Below are 18,193 nucleotides of genomic sequence, written 5' to 3' on the forward strand. Positions count from 1 at the left end.
GTTTGGCACAGCTCCACTGACGCAAGAGCACCCCTGTTGAGTAGGAGGTCTTTAATGAGACTCAGTACGCATTGTGCGTTCACATTACCAAAGGAATGTTGACAAATGGGACCCAGACCACCTCCAGATGCGGTCAGAGACTGAATCTGAATCTCTCAAATGTGTCCTCAGTGTGTCTTCGCACCTGTACTTCACGCTGGTCTCTTGCAACTCCCCTGGATGAATGTGAATGCAACATCTGAACAGGGCTTTAGTTCATTATTTTCCACAATCATTATTATATAATCACGTCTCATTTCGTTCTGAGTAAAGTCTGGCTTCGTGAATATTTTTTTTTTCTCTCTCTTGTCAAACAAAGGGATGTGATTATGTGGACGGGAAAGGTCGCAGCTTTGTCCTCCTCTGTTTACACACCGATTAAAGTCACAGAATAACTCAGCGCTGTGCGTGTTTGGCTTTCTCACTCCGGCTTCCTGCCTGGCGAGGTAACGCAGCTGGAACATGTCTGCGTCTCTTCTCTGATCATTTTACTCCAGGTGTGGTGATTTGTATCTTTCTGGAGCCACATGATAGATGAGGCAGCAGATGGGGGCTTGTCGGAGTTAGCAGAAGGTTTCAAAGACGCTGCACGGCACTGCACTGATGAGGAATAAAACACCTGCAGTAGGTGTGTTGCTGCTACTGCTGCTGCCAACAGGATGTCCTGCTCTTGCTCCTGCTGCTGTATGACTCCCAGTAAAGAGCTGCTGCACGGTAAAACCATCACATGGCACATTTATGTTTTTTGTGGTTTTACTCCATATGTTATGTTTCTCACCATGCTGATGTTTTCCACTTCATATTTTAATATCATATAGATTATATTATACCATTGTACTAACACATACAGTGTGTGCTTGAATCCTAAATCTTAGATAATAGTAAAAGGTTGTATCTTATAAGTCTTAAAAAGCTGTAGCAAGTAAAGCATTTCAGTCAGTATAAAGAAATAATTTGAAATATTTGCATCTGATTTGAGGATTTTGTTTTGTCTGAGGACAGTGAATAATCCTCTACCTCTAATGAACTGAAAAGAGTCATTAGTGTGGCAGTTGATGAAGAAGGAGATTTTTATTCATCAATGTAGATGAAATGAAACTGAAAAGTGATAAACTGTCAGGTTGGACTGAAAAGGAACAGTTTTCTTTGTGAATCTCTTCAGTTTCCACCCTTTCAAAGGCCACTGTGGAAATAATGTGAACACAAACAAAAAGGTTTTTGTTAATCCTCAAGCTTCTCACAGATCGAACAAAACATGACGACTTGCTGAGTCTTTTGATTTTAATCACAGGATGTCTGAGTCTGGGCAGGAGGTCAAATTCAGTAATTAAAACTGAACTTAGACTAATGAATGGATATTTATTGAGCAGGTGGTTTATTCTGAGCAGATAAAACTGAATCGGAGTTCGTTTAGGTGTGGGTCAAAGGTCACCGTCTGTCTCCTCCTGCAGGGATCCGGAAGAAGGAGCGTCTGGTCGGAAAGGAGGAGGAGGAGGAGGAGGAGAGCAGGAGGAACATGGACATTTCGGTTCTCAGAGAGCAGTACAGGAGCTCCAGAGAGAGGCAGAGGACACACACTCAGGTGCTGCTGTTCAGGCAAGGTGAGTGGGAACTCCTGGTTTGTTTACCAGGGGAGAAGGGCTGCGAAGGAGAATTATCTGATTTGTTTCAGGAGGGAAGACAGGAACAGTTTGTGTGTGGAGGTTTTCCAGATAAAACATATATCTATATATATATCTATATATATCTATATCTATCTATCTATCTTTCTATCTATATATCTATATATATATATATATATATATATAAAGAGACTGTCTGTTCCAGATTTCAAGATAAAAGCACTACATAAAAATGCTTAAATAATGTAAATATTAAGAAACAAAAAAATGTAAGTGGTCAAACTTTGTAAATTGTTGCCAATAAAATTGTTATGTTGCCTCTAAAATAAGTTATTTTTTTTTATCAAAAACAAGAAAAACAAACCCAACTTCTAGTACTACGTAGTAATAAATGTCAGTCATAATATAGTAATTACTGTACCACATGAACTATAGAGCAGTGGCCTCACTCTGGCTGGTTACAGCTAGCTGCAGAGTTAGCCTAGCTATAACCAGTTTACTGTTACACTGTTTATGGTGCTTTATATTTAAAAAAAAATTAAGGTTCAATCATACAAATAATGAAAATGGATACACAAGCCTACAACTAGATGAGCTTCTTGGGCTAAAAGCTAACTAGCTTAGCTTAGCTTAGCTTAGCAGAACAGCAGTAACTGCAGTTTGTGTAGCCTCTAAAGTTGACAAATCTTTAACCTTTTTGCGTTTTATTTACTGTCTGCCTCCCTTTGTTTGTACAGCCCTTTGAATTTATAGCCCCAAATGAAGTTTTCCTGCTTAAACTGTGCCACGTCCTTCTGATGCAGGTGTCAGGAGGCCTCAAGCTCATAGAAGGACTTTAATCAAACAGTTTTATAAGTGTCAGTGTTCACAATTCTCAGGTATTCAACCAGGATACTGCAACCTACAATTATTTTAATAATCAATCTGACCAGTGTTTAAATACCTGATTGGTTATCATGTCTGAAAAAGTCATTCTCTTCTGAAGTTCAGATCAATGAGCTTTCAACAGCTACAACTCACTCTGAGCTGCTGTCAGAGAACTGTTCCTAAACTACTTTTTTAAACTGTCTGTAGTCTCTGTGGAGTTGTCGGACGCTGTCAACGTTGTGCCCGTGGCTCAGGGTTTGACATCGCCACCGGCTACAACCTTTGAATCCAACTTGATGACCTACGACCCCTGGCACGTCCACCTGGATCTCCATAGGCGCTCCTGTCCCGCTGTCGGCATCCAGCTGCCCTCGTTCTCCTCAGGCACAACAAACAGCGGGTCTGAAGAGTAAGTTTTGTTCACTTCCTGTCTGAACCGTTATGCTCGTGTTTCTAACTGTAGCGTCTTTTTTATTTTTGTTTATCTGTCGTTGTTTCCAACAGGTGTTCTTGGTCTTCATCCTCTGAGGATGGGGCTGGAAAACAATGTGAGGACTCACTGTCAGTTTCTCTGAGCAGCTCCAAAGAAACCTCACCCTGCAGCTCCTTAAGCGGCACCAAAGAAGAAGATCATGTCTTCAGTTCCGCAGGAGATTCAGACCCCGGATCGTCTGACAGAGACTCCGCTGGGAGCCCCACAGTGGATGTGATCCAGGTTTCTTCTCCTGACAGCTCCTTCAGGGCGTCCGGGAAGGGTTCAGCCTGCAGCTCCTTCAGTGATTCTCAGGAACCTTCTGATGAAAGCTCCACCCCTGTCGCCTCCATCGCCTCATCTCCCATTCCCTCCACCAAAAACCCACACCAGGACCTGGAGGAGTCTAAAAAAACCATTGACGTCCTGCAGAGCAGCAGGAAGTTCTCAGCCCCGGCCCTCAGGTTCACCAGGCAGCTGAGTGTCGGTGGGGTGGGTCCATACACCTCGAGTCATTACCCGTTCCCCAGCAGGAGGAACCCAAGGATCTCTGAGGCCGCCAAGAGGCTGGGGATGTACTCGTCCTTCTGAGAATGTCACACCACCAGAGAATGCAAACATGAAACAAATCAAATGTAAAGTCTGGAGATTAAGCACAAATAAAACTAAACAAACACAGAGACACATATCAAAGACTAAAGAAATCAGTGAGGGCCAAGCTTCTTTTTGAATGTTAGAATTGTATTTCTTTTGATCATGAATTCTTCTATTCAGTTCTTGGCAGAAAGCCTGAGAGGTGGTTGGGTACATCTTTTTAGATTTCGAGCAATGGAGTCTCATTCCTTGTTTAAGTTTCTGCTCCGTCAATCAATCTTACAGGGACCAATAATGTTCTTCAGGATTCTTCAGGTCATGTCTTTGTTTCTAACTTTCATTTAATGTTTCTGAAAACATTCAGCTTTGTTATAAATACAAAATAGTACTTACTCAATATGAATTTAAATATAATAAAGTGACCTGGAGTTACAATGTGTTAGTGCGGAAAGAAGCAGAATATGAGTTTTACACAATTATTGGATTGTTTGTCAGATTTGGCCTCAAGCCGATGGATCCCTCCACATGAGCTGGGTTGTGTTCAATGTTTCTTCCTGTTTAAAGAGAGTTTTTCCTTGCCACCATTGCTTTAGTGCTTACGAACGCTGGGGCTGGGTTCTGTAAAGTGTCTTGAGACAATTGGTATTGTTATTGATGCTATACAAATAAAATTTTATTTAAATGAATTCATGGCTATATCACAACTGACTGTATTCTTCTCATTATTTATGCCATTTTATTTTATTTTTCATTTAGTTTAGTGCCATTTCATATGTTAAATTTTATTTTATCATGTTTGCATTTTTCATGTCTTATTTTATTTTATTCTAAATTTTATTTTGTCTTTCATTTTTGTTATTGTATTGTATTTTTTATTTTTATTTTTTCACATTGGGATTTTATATTTTTGTTTTATTTACGTTGTTCGCTTTCTATAAAAAACCAAAACACAATGACGTTTGGCCCTCTTACGCCACCATAGAGCACCAAAGATCGTCTATTTATGTGAAGCTGAGTCTCCTGGCTGAGCTCTTACGTCGAGTGTTTGCATTGGTCGCAGCAGACGTAAAATGCGCCAACCGTCCCGTGGAAAGGGCTCAGAGTGAGCCCCCAACTTTACCTCATCACATCCTTCTCGGAAACAACAAATTCATAAAAACAACACCATCGAGCATAAAGTAGAGCATTGTCGGAGGTAACGCTGATATTTTCCGTCGAGGAGCTGTTTGTCATCGTGTCCTCTAACACCAAGGTGACTCACGGTCACATTTAACACCGACGCCGACTGATGACAGCTTTTTAATCTTAAGTATGTAGCAGCTAACTGGGTTAATGTACGTTAGCTTTAGCAGTGTGACCCAAAGTGCTAAAGACGCTAAATGTCGTCGTCATTCTTTTTTAAATTCAGATAACTTTTAACTTTTTCGACTTTCTGACTTAGCTTTGCCACTGTAATATCAGTCAGCATGCTGTGTGTTTCAGTTATCTGTCAGATCACCAGAAGATTATCAGGAAGTAAATCTTCACCTAAGAAGTCACTGATGAGCAGATCATTTTAATAATAAACAAGACTAACGAGTCAGGATGCTTTCAGATGTCACCTGTGCCCACTGAGAGGGTCCTGACCCACAGTTTTGAGAACTATAACCATTCATTTTGTCCAGATACATTCAAAGACTGGATACACAATGTTTGATCCAGCTGTTCTGACCCAGAAACTCCTCTTCCTCATCATCATCTCTTCATCGTCCTTATCTTCCTCCTTTTTGTAGTCCTCTTTACTCATCAGCTTCTCTAGACCCTCCCTTTCGTTCTACTCCTCCTCCTCTTCCTCCTCCTCTTCTTCTCAGAGAAGATGGCGGAGCAGAACCTGGAGTCCAAACTGAAGAACCTCCTGAAGCAGGAGAAGATCCAACTGTGGATCCCTCCGTACACTGATGACAACCGGCCGGGGGAACAGCCAATGAAGGTCTGCACCTCCTCTATCATCATCAGATAAACCGGGACCACAAGAAGCTTTATTTCAGTTTATTTGAGCTGAGTATTGTGTGGTAAACCCTTTTATCCTCCTTCTCTCTGGTCAGGAGCTGGCGGAGCGCTATGCCCCTCTGGTCAGTCTGTCCGTGTCGGAGGTTGGTGGCGCTCTGGAGTCGATCCGAGCTCAGGCCGTGAAGAGAGGAAAGGGAAACAAGACATTCAAAGAGACCAACGTGGCCACGCTGGAGCTGCTGCTACCCAGAGACTGCAAGAAGGTGGATGGACGTTTGACCCTCGAAGGACGTTCATTTTGTCTGTGGATGGTGGTGTGACAGGACGGTGTGTTTGTTTCCAGGACCCAAAGGCGAAGACTTACCTGGAGACGAGGCTGGACACGCTGGTCCAGGAGGTGATAGACAGGATTGGACAGGAGCACGGCCTGAAACACATCAAGCTGATCCTGAACGGGAAGACGCTGGCAGCAGGTCAGACCTACCTGTCAATCAATCAGACCTACCTGTCAATCAGTCAGACCTACCTGTCAATCAGTCAGACCTACCTGTCAATCAATCAGACCTACCTGTCAATCAGACCTACCTGTCAGTCAATCAGACCTACCTGTCAATCAGTCAGACCTACCTGTCAATCAGTCAGACCTACCTGTCAATCAGTCAGACCTACCTGTCAATCAATCAGACCTACCTGTCAATCAGACCTACCTGTCAGTCAATCAGACCTACCTGTCAATCAGTCAGACCTACCTGTCAATCAATCAGACCTACCTGTCAATCAATCAGACCTACCTGTCAATCAGTCAGACCTACCTGTCAATCAGACCTACCTGTCAATCCAACCTACCTACCTGTCAGTCAAACCTACTTCTCAGTCAGACCTACCCTAGTGAGTAGTCAGTCATGTGACCTCAGTATTTGAGGTTTGATTGACAGATTCTCTTGTCAATCAAAGCTACCTGTCAATCAATCAAAGCTACCTGTCAACCAATCAAAGCTACCTGTCAATCAATCAGACCGACCTGTCAATCACTCAGACCTTCTGTCAATCAATCAGACTGACCTGTCAATCCAGCCTACTCAGACCCTGCCATGTGTGTCTGTCCCTCAGACCAGTGCCTAAACGTTCAGGGCGTGAAGAATCACAGCAAGGTCATGGTGCTGAGGGTGAGCGATGCTGAGCTGAGGCGACAGATGACCGAGGAGGAGGAGAAGAGGATGAACCAGAGCGAGAGCGTTCAGAGGACCAAGAAAGGCTTCCAGATCCTGTCAGAGAGAGGTGGGAACATGTGTCGGGTGTTTAATCCACAGAGCTGATGGTGGAGACTCAGTCAGAGAGTTTTTAATTAAAACAAACAGTCAAAAGAAGGAAGTAAGCACGGATTTATCTGAAGTGAGGTGAACTTTCAGGTCAGTCTTGTGGCGTCAGTATTCATCCAGGTTTCATGTAACATCGACAGTGTCCTCATCTGTCCAACCTCAGAAATGTCCACAAGGAAGTAGAAGCAGGATCTTTCCTGAGCGGCCGCACTCCTGGTTTTCCTCCCTCTGTCAGAGATGTTTCCGACCGTTCTGCACTTACTATAATATATAGATATTAAAATATTATGCGAGAGCTCGTTAACATAACACTTTTAAAGAATCCTTCAGCTTTGTCCCTGCTTTGTGTTTGCCAGACGGCAGCGAGGATCCAGACAAAGTGCCTTTCCTGGAGATCGCTGATCAGAAGGGAAACCCCCTGACGATCCCACCCAAGGAGAGGAAGGTAACACGTGTCACATGACCACACACAGAGCTCTGTTCAGTTTGTTCAAATCAAAAGAAGCTCCTCTAAACCTTTACACAAATGAATAATTCAGAGAGCTGGCTTCAGATTTAGTCAGTGAGCAGCTGCTTTCACATCTGATCTAACCGGAGATGTCAGTGCTGAACCAGCTGGGGGCGCTGCTGCTTCAGATCCCTGTGTTGTGTGTGTCCAGGCTCTGATCCTGGCCATGGGCTTCCACGAGAAAGGTCGCTCTCTGATGAAGAAGAAGCAGTACGACAGTGCTCTGTGTCACCTGCTGCAGGCCGACCAGCAGTTCAGGTACGCTCGCTACGTCCTGTCGATTAGCGCGTCCTCCTCTGGGAGTCTCGTCTGACTGTTGTGTGTCTGTGAGCAGCACGCTGCGGTCGGCTCTGCTCGGCTCCGTGGACAACTACGCCGTCCTGCAGCTGGACATCGTGTGGTGTTACAGAGCTCTGGAGGCGCTGTCCTGTCTGGATGACGGCAAGAGCCGCCTGCAGAGAGCAGAGGACTGTTTCCTGCAGTGTTACGGAGAGCAGCAGCAGAGGCTGCTTATGATCAAGGTAGGACATACAACAACACAACATGACACCAGACCAACGCAACATGACACCAGACTAATTGTTATGGAAATATTTGATCTAATAAATATTGACAAGAGTGCTCTTTATGTAATTTAATTCTATAAAAAAGAGAGAAGTTCAGCAGATGTGTAGAGAGCACAGTGTGCAGAGGTTCTTCTCAGATCACAGGCTAGAGGGAGGATTTCATTAAAAAGCTGCATCACTTCAGTCAATGTGGCACAATAGAAACATACTGGGAAGAGACAACGTCTTCATAGCACATGGATGTCTATAAACTTTCCACTACACCAACACAACGTGACACCTACCAGATCAACACAACGTGACACCAGATCAACACAACGTGACACCAGACCAACACAACATGACACCAGACCAACACGTCCCGCCAGACCAACGCAACACAACGTGACACCAGACCAACCCAACAAAACAACACAAAGTAACACCAGACCAACACAACATGACACCAGACCAACGCAAGACAACGTGACACCAGACCAACACAACAAAACAACACAACAAGACAACGTAACACCAGACCAACACAACATGACACCAGACCAACACGTGCCACCAGACCAACGCAACACAACGTGACACCAGACCAACCCAACAAAACAACACAACAAGACAACGTAACACCAGACCAACACAACATGACACCAGACCAACACGTGCCACCAGACAACGCAAGACAACGTGACACCAGACCAACCCAACAAGACAACGTGACACCAGAGCAACACAACAACACAGCGTGACACCAGACCAACCCAACAAGACAACGTGACACCAGAGCAACACAACATGACAACAGAGCAACACAACAAGACAATGTGACATCAGACCAATACAACATGACACCAGACCCACACAACTATCAACGTGACAGCGGACCAACACAACATGGCTTCAGGTCAACACGAGACACCAGACCAACACAACTATCAACAACGCAACAAGAGCCCAGACAACACAACAAGACAACGTTACACCAGACCAACACAACATGACACCAGACCAACACGTGCCACCAGACCAACGCAACATAACGTGACACCAGACCAACCCAACAAGACAACGTGACACCAGAGCAACACAACATGACATCAGACCCACACAACTATCAACGTGACAGCGGACCAACACAACATGGCTTCGGGTCAACACAACGAGACACCAGACCCACACAACTATCAACGTGACAGCGGACCAACACAACATGGCTTCGGGTCAACACAACGAGACACCAGACCAACACAACTATCAACAACACAACGAGACACCAGACCAACACAACCAGACAATGTAACACCAGACCAACACAGCTATCAATAACACAACAAGACCCCAGACCACCATAACACACAATAAGACAACACAACAGCACTGATTGTTGTCCAGTTTATTCTGTTCATGACTGACTTGTGTGTGTGTGTGTGTGTGTGTGTGTGTGTGTGTGTGTGTGTGTGTGTGTGTGTTTCCAGGGTAGCACAGGCAGAGAGGAGGTGTTGTTCCTCCGGCTGTACCTCCTCCAGAGTCTCCTCTCGTACATTGAGGGAAACGACTATCAGGCCCGACAGCAACTTTCCAAAGTCAGTGTAATGCAGTTAAAGGATCACCAGTGTTCCTCTTCTTTGTTTCTGTAGCTGTTTCCCATCAGAGCCTGATGTTGTTGTCATTTGTCAGGTGGAATCTCTGTACAGCCGCCTGTGTATGGACTCTGAGAAAATGGCTCAGCTGATGGCTATGGGTTTCACCGAGAGAGAAGCTCGACTGGGACTCCGAGCCTGTCAGGGAGACCTGCAGGAGGCTTGCATCCACATCAGCAACCGCAGACAGGTAGCAGACTTGTAGCAGACCGGTGTCCACTTGTTTCTCCTTCTTTATGATTTGTGGTTGGTTGAGGACGTTTTCTGTGTCTGGATCAGGAGCGGGAGGAGCTGCATCAGAGGGAGAGGCAAAAGAGGAGGAGGAGGATGGAAGCCATCTCCACCCTGGCAGAGCTGGGATTCTCCCAGAGAGATGCGGGCCGAGCTCTGCATCACGCTGAAGGAGACGTGGACAGAGCTTACGCTGTCAGTGACTTGTTGTTTAAATGTGGTTTTAACACAGGAAACTCTGAGTGAAGCTCTGACTTGGAGCTAAATGTCTTGTACTGTGTCTCCCTCAGATCCTGGTGAGCTCCAGTCAGGCTGCTCAGGCCACCAACAACAACACGGAGGAGGCACTCAGTCCAGACAAGGTGCAGCAGGTAAATCAGACCAGTCAGCTGTTGTCACCTAGCCGTTTTTTCTTCCAGCAGTTGTTGTCCAGCTGTTTTCCTCCAGCGGTTTTCCTCCAGTTGTTGTCTCTGTGTCTCTGCAGCTGCTGTATTTGGGCTTCGAGAGGGACTCGTCCGAAGCGGCTCTCAGACTGACAGGTGGAGACGTCCAGTCAGCGACTCAGCTGCTGCTGGACAATCAGGGCGTCCTGTCCCCGGATCTCCTGTCCACGTCCCCTCCGTCCACCTCCTCCTCCTCGCCATCCTTTGAGGAGCCCAGTACTTCCTCGGCCAGCCCAGGTAAAACACTCACAGACTGTGTCAGAGGGAGCTGAGGAGACTTTTCCAGTAAACAAACAATAGCAGGTTGTCTTTCTGAATGTGTCCTCAGAGGACAGCGAGCTGGTGAACGAGGTCCTCGAGGACATCTCCCATCACGAGGAGGATTACCTGGACCTGACGCTGGAGGAGGAGAGCGAGCTCATCGCGACCATGAAGGCCTACCTGAACCGAGAGCCCGGACACACCGTGTGACGACATCAGGCCCCTGAAACTGTCACTTAACACGATGCTCTCACGAAGATAGAAACACACCACGTGTCTATTAATTGTTCCTGCAGTAAAGTGCCAAACTGAAGCAGCAATAATCAACTAAGCATTTTCATTTTAAATGTCTGGAAGGATCTGTGATCATTTTGAAGGAACACTATGAGAAACCAAAGATGGTCTTGATTACAGGATTCCTGACGTTGTTCTGACGACGATATACTTTGCGTTTGAAATTTTATTTAATCCGGTTTCCTGTTGATTTTCCTGTTGAGCTGTCACAATTAAAAAAAATTATACTTTTCTGTCACGTCATTTGTTTGGTTGAGTCTTAACACTTTGAAGTAAGAGTCCTGCAGGACATCAGTGGTTGATGTGAAACCAACAGACGCAGCTGTTGGGTGTCTCTGCTGCAAACATACAAACCCAAACCCTTTAAACAGGAGAAGCAGGTGAAAACTGACGGGCCCGGTTGTTACAAAGCACATCAGCCGATTCATACTGATGAGCAGCTGTTGAACTGTAAGTCTGTGCCGGGCACATTATAGAGAAACCATACATGTGTGAAGTCCAGGTTCACTGTAAGATTGATCTGTGTCCATAGAAGTTAAACCAGAGAATGAGGTTATGTTAGATCTGTGTGAACCATAGTCTGAATAAAGATGGATGGTGGTACAGCTCCTCAAAAGTGATGCCAAAGCAAGTAGAGCTCCCCCTGGTGACTGGCTGCAGTATAGGTCATAAGCTCCATCGCTTGTGCGTGGATGGAATTTGGGCAAAATTAAAACATGAAAGTACATGTCAAATAATATATTTTTTTTAATGGTTTCTGTTATTTTAGATAGTTTTAGATAGTTAATATAATAGTGATACATATTCAAGTATCCATTTTTCTGTTTACCATGCCAACTGCTCTGTGAAGCGAGTGAGTCTGGCGGAAGCCGAATCCGCATGGCTCCACTCTCAGGCCGTACTACGCAGACTCTGGCTCCAAATTCGTATCCCCGGGAAAATAGCGTCAGGCCGGTAATGGCCGGTGTCTTTATTTCCCTTTATTAGTATATATAAATTTTTCTCTGCCCCAAACGGCTGAGAGTGAGAGCTTTGTCTCTAAAATAACCAACTTCAGGGCAAAGGTCAAGAGAGAGGCTTTACATCTTGTTCCAAAATATAGATCATCTCCCTGGATATTTAATCCATATTCAAAACATTTACCAAAATCAGATACCATTTTACGTCAGCTTTAGATACTGATGCATGTGTAAACTTTGACTCTTTAATGTTTAACCCAATCTAACCCTAAAATAATAATTATTTCTATGAAATCTTTAACTTATTTTATTTGTTTTTATTTTTAGATATATGAATATTGAGCAGATTTGTTATTTTATAAGGAATAAGGGAGTAGCGTTGGTCCTTCTGTTAAAAAAGTGTTATTGATCTTCTTAAAATATGACAGAGGCCAAAGCCTCAGACTTCCTCTTCTTGTAATTAAAGCTTTTTTACTAGAGTCACAGTAATACAAAGCTAATCAAGTTTACTAATTAATATTTTTTTATCATGACTAATAATGGAAACAAGTGAGATTGTTTTTTTCTGTTCACACAAAACAACACAAAGTGTTTGATAAAAACCAGTTATCTTATTTAAGTCTGGGTTTATTTATCGTACATGATTACAGCGTGAAGTCACAGGTGAGGGGCATTGATGCGGGGTCAGAGTTCAGAGGTCAGGGTTTAGAAGTAGTTGACAACTCTGCGGATGGACTGGATGTTGGGGTTCTGGGCTTGCCACTCGTTATGGCTGCAGTAGTCTCCACGCTCCACGATGTACATGCGTCCGCGGAAGTTGGGCTCCTCATACATCACCCAGCTGAGGATGGAAAACATTGAACAAATCAAACATGTGTCTGAGATTGGGTCTTTTTCATTTAATGGCAATTACATTTCTGATAATTATGTATCAAGCCATGCTAGCAGCTCTGTGAAACATTAAATTAAAGCTAACTTCTAACACATTTTAGCTAAGCCTATTAGCAACATTTCAAATAAAGCACTGGACAAAATAAAAAGTTGACCAGGTGGTGGCTCCAGTGCAAAAGAGTTAATCCTGTGGGGAGCATGAATATTTGAACCTAATGTAATTCAACAGATTTATCCTTTATTATTATTTTTAAATAATCCATCGACTAGATCCTGATGGGTTCATCCTTAGGGGAGCATGAATATACTCCACCAGAGTAATCCTGGTTAATCCTCTGGAGAGCAACAACAATTTGCCAATCCATCTGTAGATGTTGAGTAAATACAATTTATCATCTACGTAAAATTTTATAATAATATATTTCAGTGTGAACAAAAGTGCACTGACATCTTGGTTATCCATACAGCCATGCTGATTAGGGTCGGTAGGGTCTAATGGGTTCATCCTCTGGGGGCATGAACGTGCTTAGTAAACCCCAGAACAATTTAACCTTTAGTTTAAAATATTTTGTGTTTACTCTATGGGAATATCATCCTGATTGTGGCCTCAAAGAAAAGCTAAGGGGCCATCAGAATAATCCCGATTCATCCGCTGGGGAGCAAGAATATACAGTGAGTTGTGGGTGTGTTGTGTTGAACTCACGCTCCGTCTCCGTAGACCTTGACGGAGTTGATGCAGTTCTTGGAGAAGCCACGGCTCTGCAGGAAGGGACAGTCGTCGCAGATCTCCACGCACTGACCGGAGAAGTTACATCCCTCGAACATCTCGATGCGGTAGTGCTCTCCGTGCTGACGGAAAACCAGGAGAAACAGAACATTAGCTTCTAAACACAGGCCGACAGAGGAGATGTTGTTCTTCAACTACTGGTCAAGTTGTAAACTAAACTAAATTGAACAAAATCAGAGAAGCTTGTTCTTCCAGTCAGCTCTGTTAAACCACTGATTTTTATTCATGTCTGAATGAAAAGAGTGTAATATAACTAGAATAATCCTGATTAATCCTCTGGGGAAATCTTCTGCTTTGGACCAAAATATTCTGAGGAGCATGACTTCCAGCTCCGGTCATCTCAACAGCCATGACAAAAAGCTTTTTAGATTTAAAAAATGTGTTCAGTACAACTAACTTTAACAGTCTAGAGGACATGTTCCTCCTCTGAGGATATGATGAAAACCACATGTTGTTTTAGTGACTATTGGAGATGTTTACCATGCGGATGGGTTTGCAGGATCCCATGTGGTCATTGTGGGAGTTCCACCTCTGGAATTCTGGGTACTCGCCGTGCTCCAGGATGTACTGCTGGCCCTTGAAGTCGGGGTGGTCGTAGCAGATCCATGCTCCGCTCTCCACACGGATGGAGTTCACCCTACACACGATTAGCAAAATCAGTAACGTTTCTCATTTCAGTTTTCTGTTTGAGACATTATGGTGACATGATTTTACGGATAAGAAAGCAAATTTTTGTGACCTGTTCATGAAGCCGCGGTCCTGGAAGTTATCACAGTCACCTCTGACCTCCAGCTTCCTGCCGGTGAAGCACTTCCCCTCATAGAAGGTAATCTGCAGGAGGACATGAGCTTCAGTAAGGCATCCGTCAGACATAAGCATGAACATGAGCTTTAATTGCATCTCTTCATGGTAAGGAGATTTTAAACCCCAGTTTCTCTCACACTCAACCAATCACATTCAGAAGGAAAGAGATCATCAGTCTGTTGGACTTCTCCAGGTTATGAAAGACTCATTCGTTTTTAAAGAGTCCAAGTACTTCAAACTGAGATCCATTAATAAAATATCTCTAAACTGTATGCTGAAGTCAAAAGGTGCTTTCTATTTCAATATTTAATGGTAAAAACCTTGTTTTTTTTTTCTTAACAGTTTCTAAAAGCTCCGACTGTAGGAAAAATCAGCAGCTTCACATGAACACGCCAAGGGCATGAATAGAATTTAGGATGAGAACAAACCTTCATGGAAGACTGACTTTATTTTGTGTGTCGCCTTCAGATTCAAAGTATTCAGGAATAAAATTAGCCTGGAAGCCTCTGAAGTCTGTCCATTTAGGAACTCGCTGTGCTCCAGCAGTTTGGAACGTTTGGTCGAGCTTTAATGAATTTGTTTCCAACTAAATGGCTCTGATTGGTTGGAGGACTATCCATTGATGCAAAAGTATTTCTTTTTCTGTATTAGTTAAAGACATGCCCCGTAATGAAATCCAGACGTCACCAGAAGATCTGTGCCTGGCTATGAAAGGCTCAAACATCACACCAAACTCCATTCAAAAAATTGATGTTTTAAGAACAGATTCAGCACATAATCCTTGATTCCTCATAAAGAGTCACATTTTAATCTGAAATCTGTTCAACCACTCTCGTCCAAACTTTAACCCCAGTGCTGTTGCTGCTACTCACCTTTCCAGAGTACTGCGACATTTTTGCCCACTGGATGTCGTCCAACCTAGCCCACAACCACACACACAGTGTAACAGAGAAAAAGTTGGACCCCGCAATATATATGGCAGGGGGGAGTGCCGGGGGGAGGGCGAGGGGCGAGGTCCCGGCCTTTCGGACAAAAGGGCAGCTTTAAAGCGTTCTGCTGCCTCAACGCTTTCCCTTCATCCTGATGTGTCTGCTGATTCTGGTTGGTCTCAATAAAAAGTGCTTGGCCGCAGCTTTGCAAGTCAATGATAATGCACATGTCACATTTCTACAGAGACAAACAGAAAGGCTGCAAACAGTTCACAGAGGGGCTGAGGAGGAAGTTCTCACATCCTTCACTCTGGACCAATGCTGCTCGATTGCTCTGAAAAGGATCTGTGAGGAAAACAGAACCAAAACAATGTTCTTCAACAACCAGAAATAAAGTATTCAGTGCAGAGAAACGTCCTCTGTGATGGTTTAACTTCATTAGATTCATTATTCATTAGATCAGTAGATTACTGTCACTGATAAATAGAGTGATAAATAAAAGGTTACCACCAGAGATTCATTAACTAATCATTTCATGTTTAAGTTTGAAAAATATGATTTTTAAAGTTACTAAAGTACAATACTTTCATCTGAACACAAATAGAGTTGATTTTCTGTATCTGTTGTTCTGTCCCTGTCTCGTCTTTCTCTTTAATAAAATAAAAAAGATGAATTCTTATTATTATACAAGAATAAAACTGTAATAATATGATAATAATGTAAAATAGCTTTTTTATTGTTTTAAGATGAGGAGATTTAAAAAATGTAAAATAAGAGTAAATCAGTAATAATAATAAAATATGATGTAAAATAATAATAAAAATAGAATAATGATGAATCCTGATGTAAAAATCTAAATATATAAATAAAATAAAATATGCAAAATAAGAATACTAGGCTTATCACATGATTCAGTCAGTCATACTGATTATTTTATCCATTTACTTCTTATTTATTTATTAGTTAAATAAATTTCTTATTTATGAATTAGTTAAAACGTCTCCACCAGAGATTCATGAACCAGTTATTTTGTATTTAGTTTGTTAAGTACTTGTAGCTGTAGATATTCTTTAGCAGTTACTTTGTCCCGATTGTGTGTTTCTGTTCAATAAAATGAAAAAAAATATAAAAGAATTCTTGTTTTACCAAAATAAAACTGTAATAATAGTGAATCATGACGTCAAATGGGGAAAAGAAATTCAAATACAAACAAGCTGATTTATCAAATTCTTAAAGTGATGCTGCCCTCTACTGGTCTTACAGCACTCTGACACCCTGATTCAGAATCAACCATTCATTCATTCATTCATTTTCTGAAGGGTCGCGGGGAGGGCTGGAGCCTGTCCAGCCTGGACAGGTCGCCAGTCTACCACAGAGAGACAGACAACCATTCACACTCACATGCACACCAATAGAATTGTATTCTTGTGCAGCAGACTGTGGCGGTCAGGGTTCTGGAGACTACATCTGGAAGCAGTGCGGTCAAACCTGCAGCTGCCCCGCCCTCCATCTTTTCCACATCCAGGATCCTGAACACCTCTACCTAGACAACAATAACATCATTAGTAATGAGAACCTTTTAAAAGATTCTCTCCTTGTACTTGTGAACTAAAAAACGTATCATCATGTGGTTAATTGTTGATGTGATCATGTCGATGTATGTAAAGTACGTCAGGGCGGAAATCAAGAAATAAATAAGAACTTAACATGTGTGCTTTCACTGAAATAGAGAGACTTTACAGCTCGTTCCAAAATTTGCATCATCTCCTCCAGTCATGATGTCATAAGCTGGCTTTATGATCAGATCACCCAGGTGTTAACCCCATGTCTGAACAGGGCTCAACGTCTTATAATCAGGTTCCTGGAGTATACTGAATGCTCCCTGCAGGCCTTCCAGTCGCTATATGCTTTATAGAACATGTAACACAAACCTTTCAGAATAAAAGGTGAGGCTGCTTTTGACTGGAGTGATCTTTACCAGTCATGTTATTTATAACCCAGCTGCAGACGGGTGTTTGAGATAAATGTCTAACATCTCCATGTGCAAGTCTTTCTTGTTGTCATCTAAAATAATTGGTACTCTGGAGAGAGAGTCAGAGAGGGGGTCTGTTAATCCCGGAGTTCAGTCTGATATGAGATGACACATTATTAGTGACAACTGTCAGAAACAGGAGCTGTTACTTCTGTATATCAATCACTGTTAGATTTTATACAGGAATATGAGCCAATGTTACGTATCTGTGAGGTGCGGTGTGAGGTTGAGTCCAAGGTCACATTGTTCAGAAGTATTTCCAATCAATGTAAAGAGACTCAAGTGTGATACAGACAAAGGAGCTTTCTGAGGAAGAGCTGTTGCTGCTCATCAGGCAGGAAAACTTTACAAAGCCATCTCTAAAAGGTTTGGAACCCACAAATCCACAGACACTGGTTACCGGAAACATTTAGTCGCTGTTATTGATGCACAAGGGGGTCACACCAGAACACCACAACTCACAGGTATATTGGAGAGCGGTGTCTTTGTCCTTGTCACTCTGCCATGCACACCATTGTAGTTCAGTGTTCTCCTGATGGTGCATAAAAGACCTTTAACATTAGCCAATGTGAGAGAGGCCTTTAGTTGCTTAGAAGTTACCCTGGGTTTCTTTGTGACCTCTCGGACTATTGTGCGGCTTCGTTGCCTCAAAGAATCTATTTTGGAGTGGTCTTTGTGGGTCAACCACTCCTGTGGAGGGGGTTTAAGACTGTTAATTTTAAATCCCCTCCGTTTGTCCACAATCTGTCTGACTGTGGATTTGTGGATTCCAGACTCTTTAGAGATGGTTTTGTAATGTTTTACAGCCTGATGATCAATAGCACTCTTTTTCTGACGCAAATACACTGCCGCTTAAAAGACAAAACAATTAAAGGAACACTTCAAAAAAGCATAGCATCAAGTCAAGTTGTGGGATATTAATCTGGTTTGTCAGATAGCAGAGGGGGTTGTTAGT

General features: G+C 43.0%; 2 protein-coding genes across 5 annotated transcripts; one reads left to right on the forward strand and one right to left on the reverse strand.

The window, feature by feature from the left end:
- Nucleotides 1–4,738: 4,738 nt before the first annotated feature.
- Nucleotides 4,739–11,074, forward strand: nub1 (negative regulator of ubiquitin-like proteins 1). Of its 3 annotated transcripts, none has more exons than XM_084566075.1 (14): nt 4,739–4,903; nt 5,367–5,563; nt 5,679–5,846; nt 5,927–6,056; nt 6,694–6,861; nt 7,259–7,347; nt 7,562–7,668; nt 7,745–7,931; nt 9,443–9,550; nt 9,645–9,797; nt 9,887–10,033; nt 10,129–10,209; nt 10,323–10,518; nt 10,610–11,074. In XM_084566075.1, exons 2-14 carry the CDS (start codon nt 5,450–5,452, stop codon nt 10,750–10,752), a joined length of 1,791 nt encoding a protein of 596 aa, XP_084422201.1. In that variant the 5' UTR covers nt 4,739–4,903; nt 5,367–5,449; the 3' UTR covers nt 10,753–11,074. The 3 variants fall into 3 exon arrangements, with proteins under 3 accessions (XP_084422201.1, XP_084422202.1, XP_084422203.1); XM_084566076.1 differs by having other exon boundaries at nt 4,740–4,846; XM_084566077.1 differs by having other exon boundaries at nt 4,773–4,789.
- Nucleotides 11,075–12,424: 1,350 nt separating this feature from the next.
- crygn2 (crystallin, gamma N2) lies at nt 12,425–15,244 on the reverse strand. 2 transcript variants are annotated; one of them, XM_084565669.1, is made up of 5 exons: nt 15,150–15,244; nt 14,213–14,304; nt 13,954–14,110; nt 13,390–13,535; nt 12,425–12,636 (listed from the first exon to the last, which is right to left on the reverse strand). In XM_084565669.1, exons 1-5 carry the CDS (start codon nt 15,168–15,170, stop codon nt 12,501–12,503), a joined length of 552 nt encoding a protein of 183 aa, XP_084421795.1. In that variant the 5' UTR covers nt 15,171–15,244; the 3' UTR covers nt 12,425–12,500. The 2 variants fall into 2 exon arrangements, with proteins under 2 accessions (XP_084421795.1, XP_084421794.1); XM_084565668.1 differs by lacking the exon at nt 15,150–15,244 and having other exon boundaries at nt 14,213–14,434.
- Between the last annotated feature and the right edge of the window lie 2,949 nt (nt 15,245–18,193).

The sequence above is a fragment of the Chelon labrosus genome (assembly GCF_963514085.1).
Source record: "Chelon labrosus genome assembly, chromosome: 18".
Classification (NCBI taxonomy): domain Eukaryota; kingdom Metazoa; phylum Chordata; class Actinopteri; order Mugiliformes; family Mugilidae; genus Chelon; species Chelon labrosus.

What these genes read in the sequence shown, in the direction of transcription:
- nub1 (XM_084566075.1), top strand. Translation starts at nt 5,450, where the DNA reads ATGGCGGAGCAGAACCTGGAGTCCAAACTGAAGAACCTCCTGAAGCAG. An exon ending in CCCGACAGCAACTTTCCAAA is followed by an intron (nt 9,551 to 9,644) that starts GTCAGTGTAATG and finishes GTCATTTGTCAG; the next exon opens with GTGGAATCTCTGTACAGCCG. An exon ending in GTCCAGACAAGGTGCAGCAG is followed by an intron (nt 10,210 to 10,322) that starts GTAAATCAGACC and finishes GTGTCTCTGCAG; the next exon opens with CTGCTGTATTTGGGCTTCGA.
- crygn2 (XM_084565668.1), bottom strand. Translation starts at nt 14,373, where the DNA reads ATGCAATTAAAGCTCATGTTCATGCTTATGTCTGACGGATGCCTTACT. An exon ending in GACCGCGGCTTCATGAACAG is followed by an intron (nt 14,111 to 14,212) that starts GTCACAAAAATT and finishes AATCGTGTGTAG; the next exon opens with GGTGAACTCCATCCGTGTGG. An exon ending in CCTGCAAACCCATCCGCATG is followed by an intron (nt 13,536 to 13,953) that starts GTAAACATCTCC and finishes GTTTTCCGTCAG; the next exon opens with CACGGAGAGCACTACCGCAT.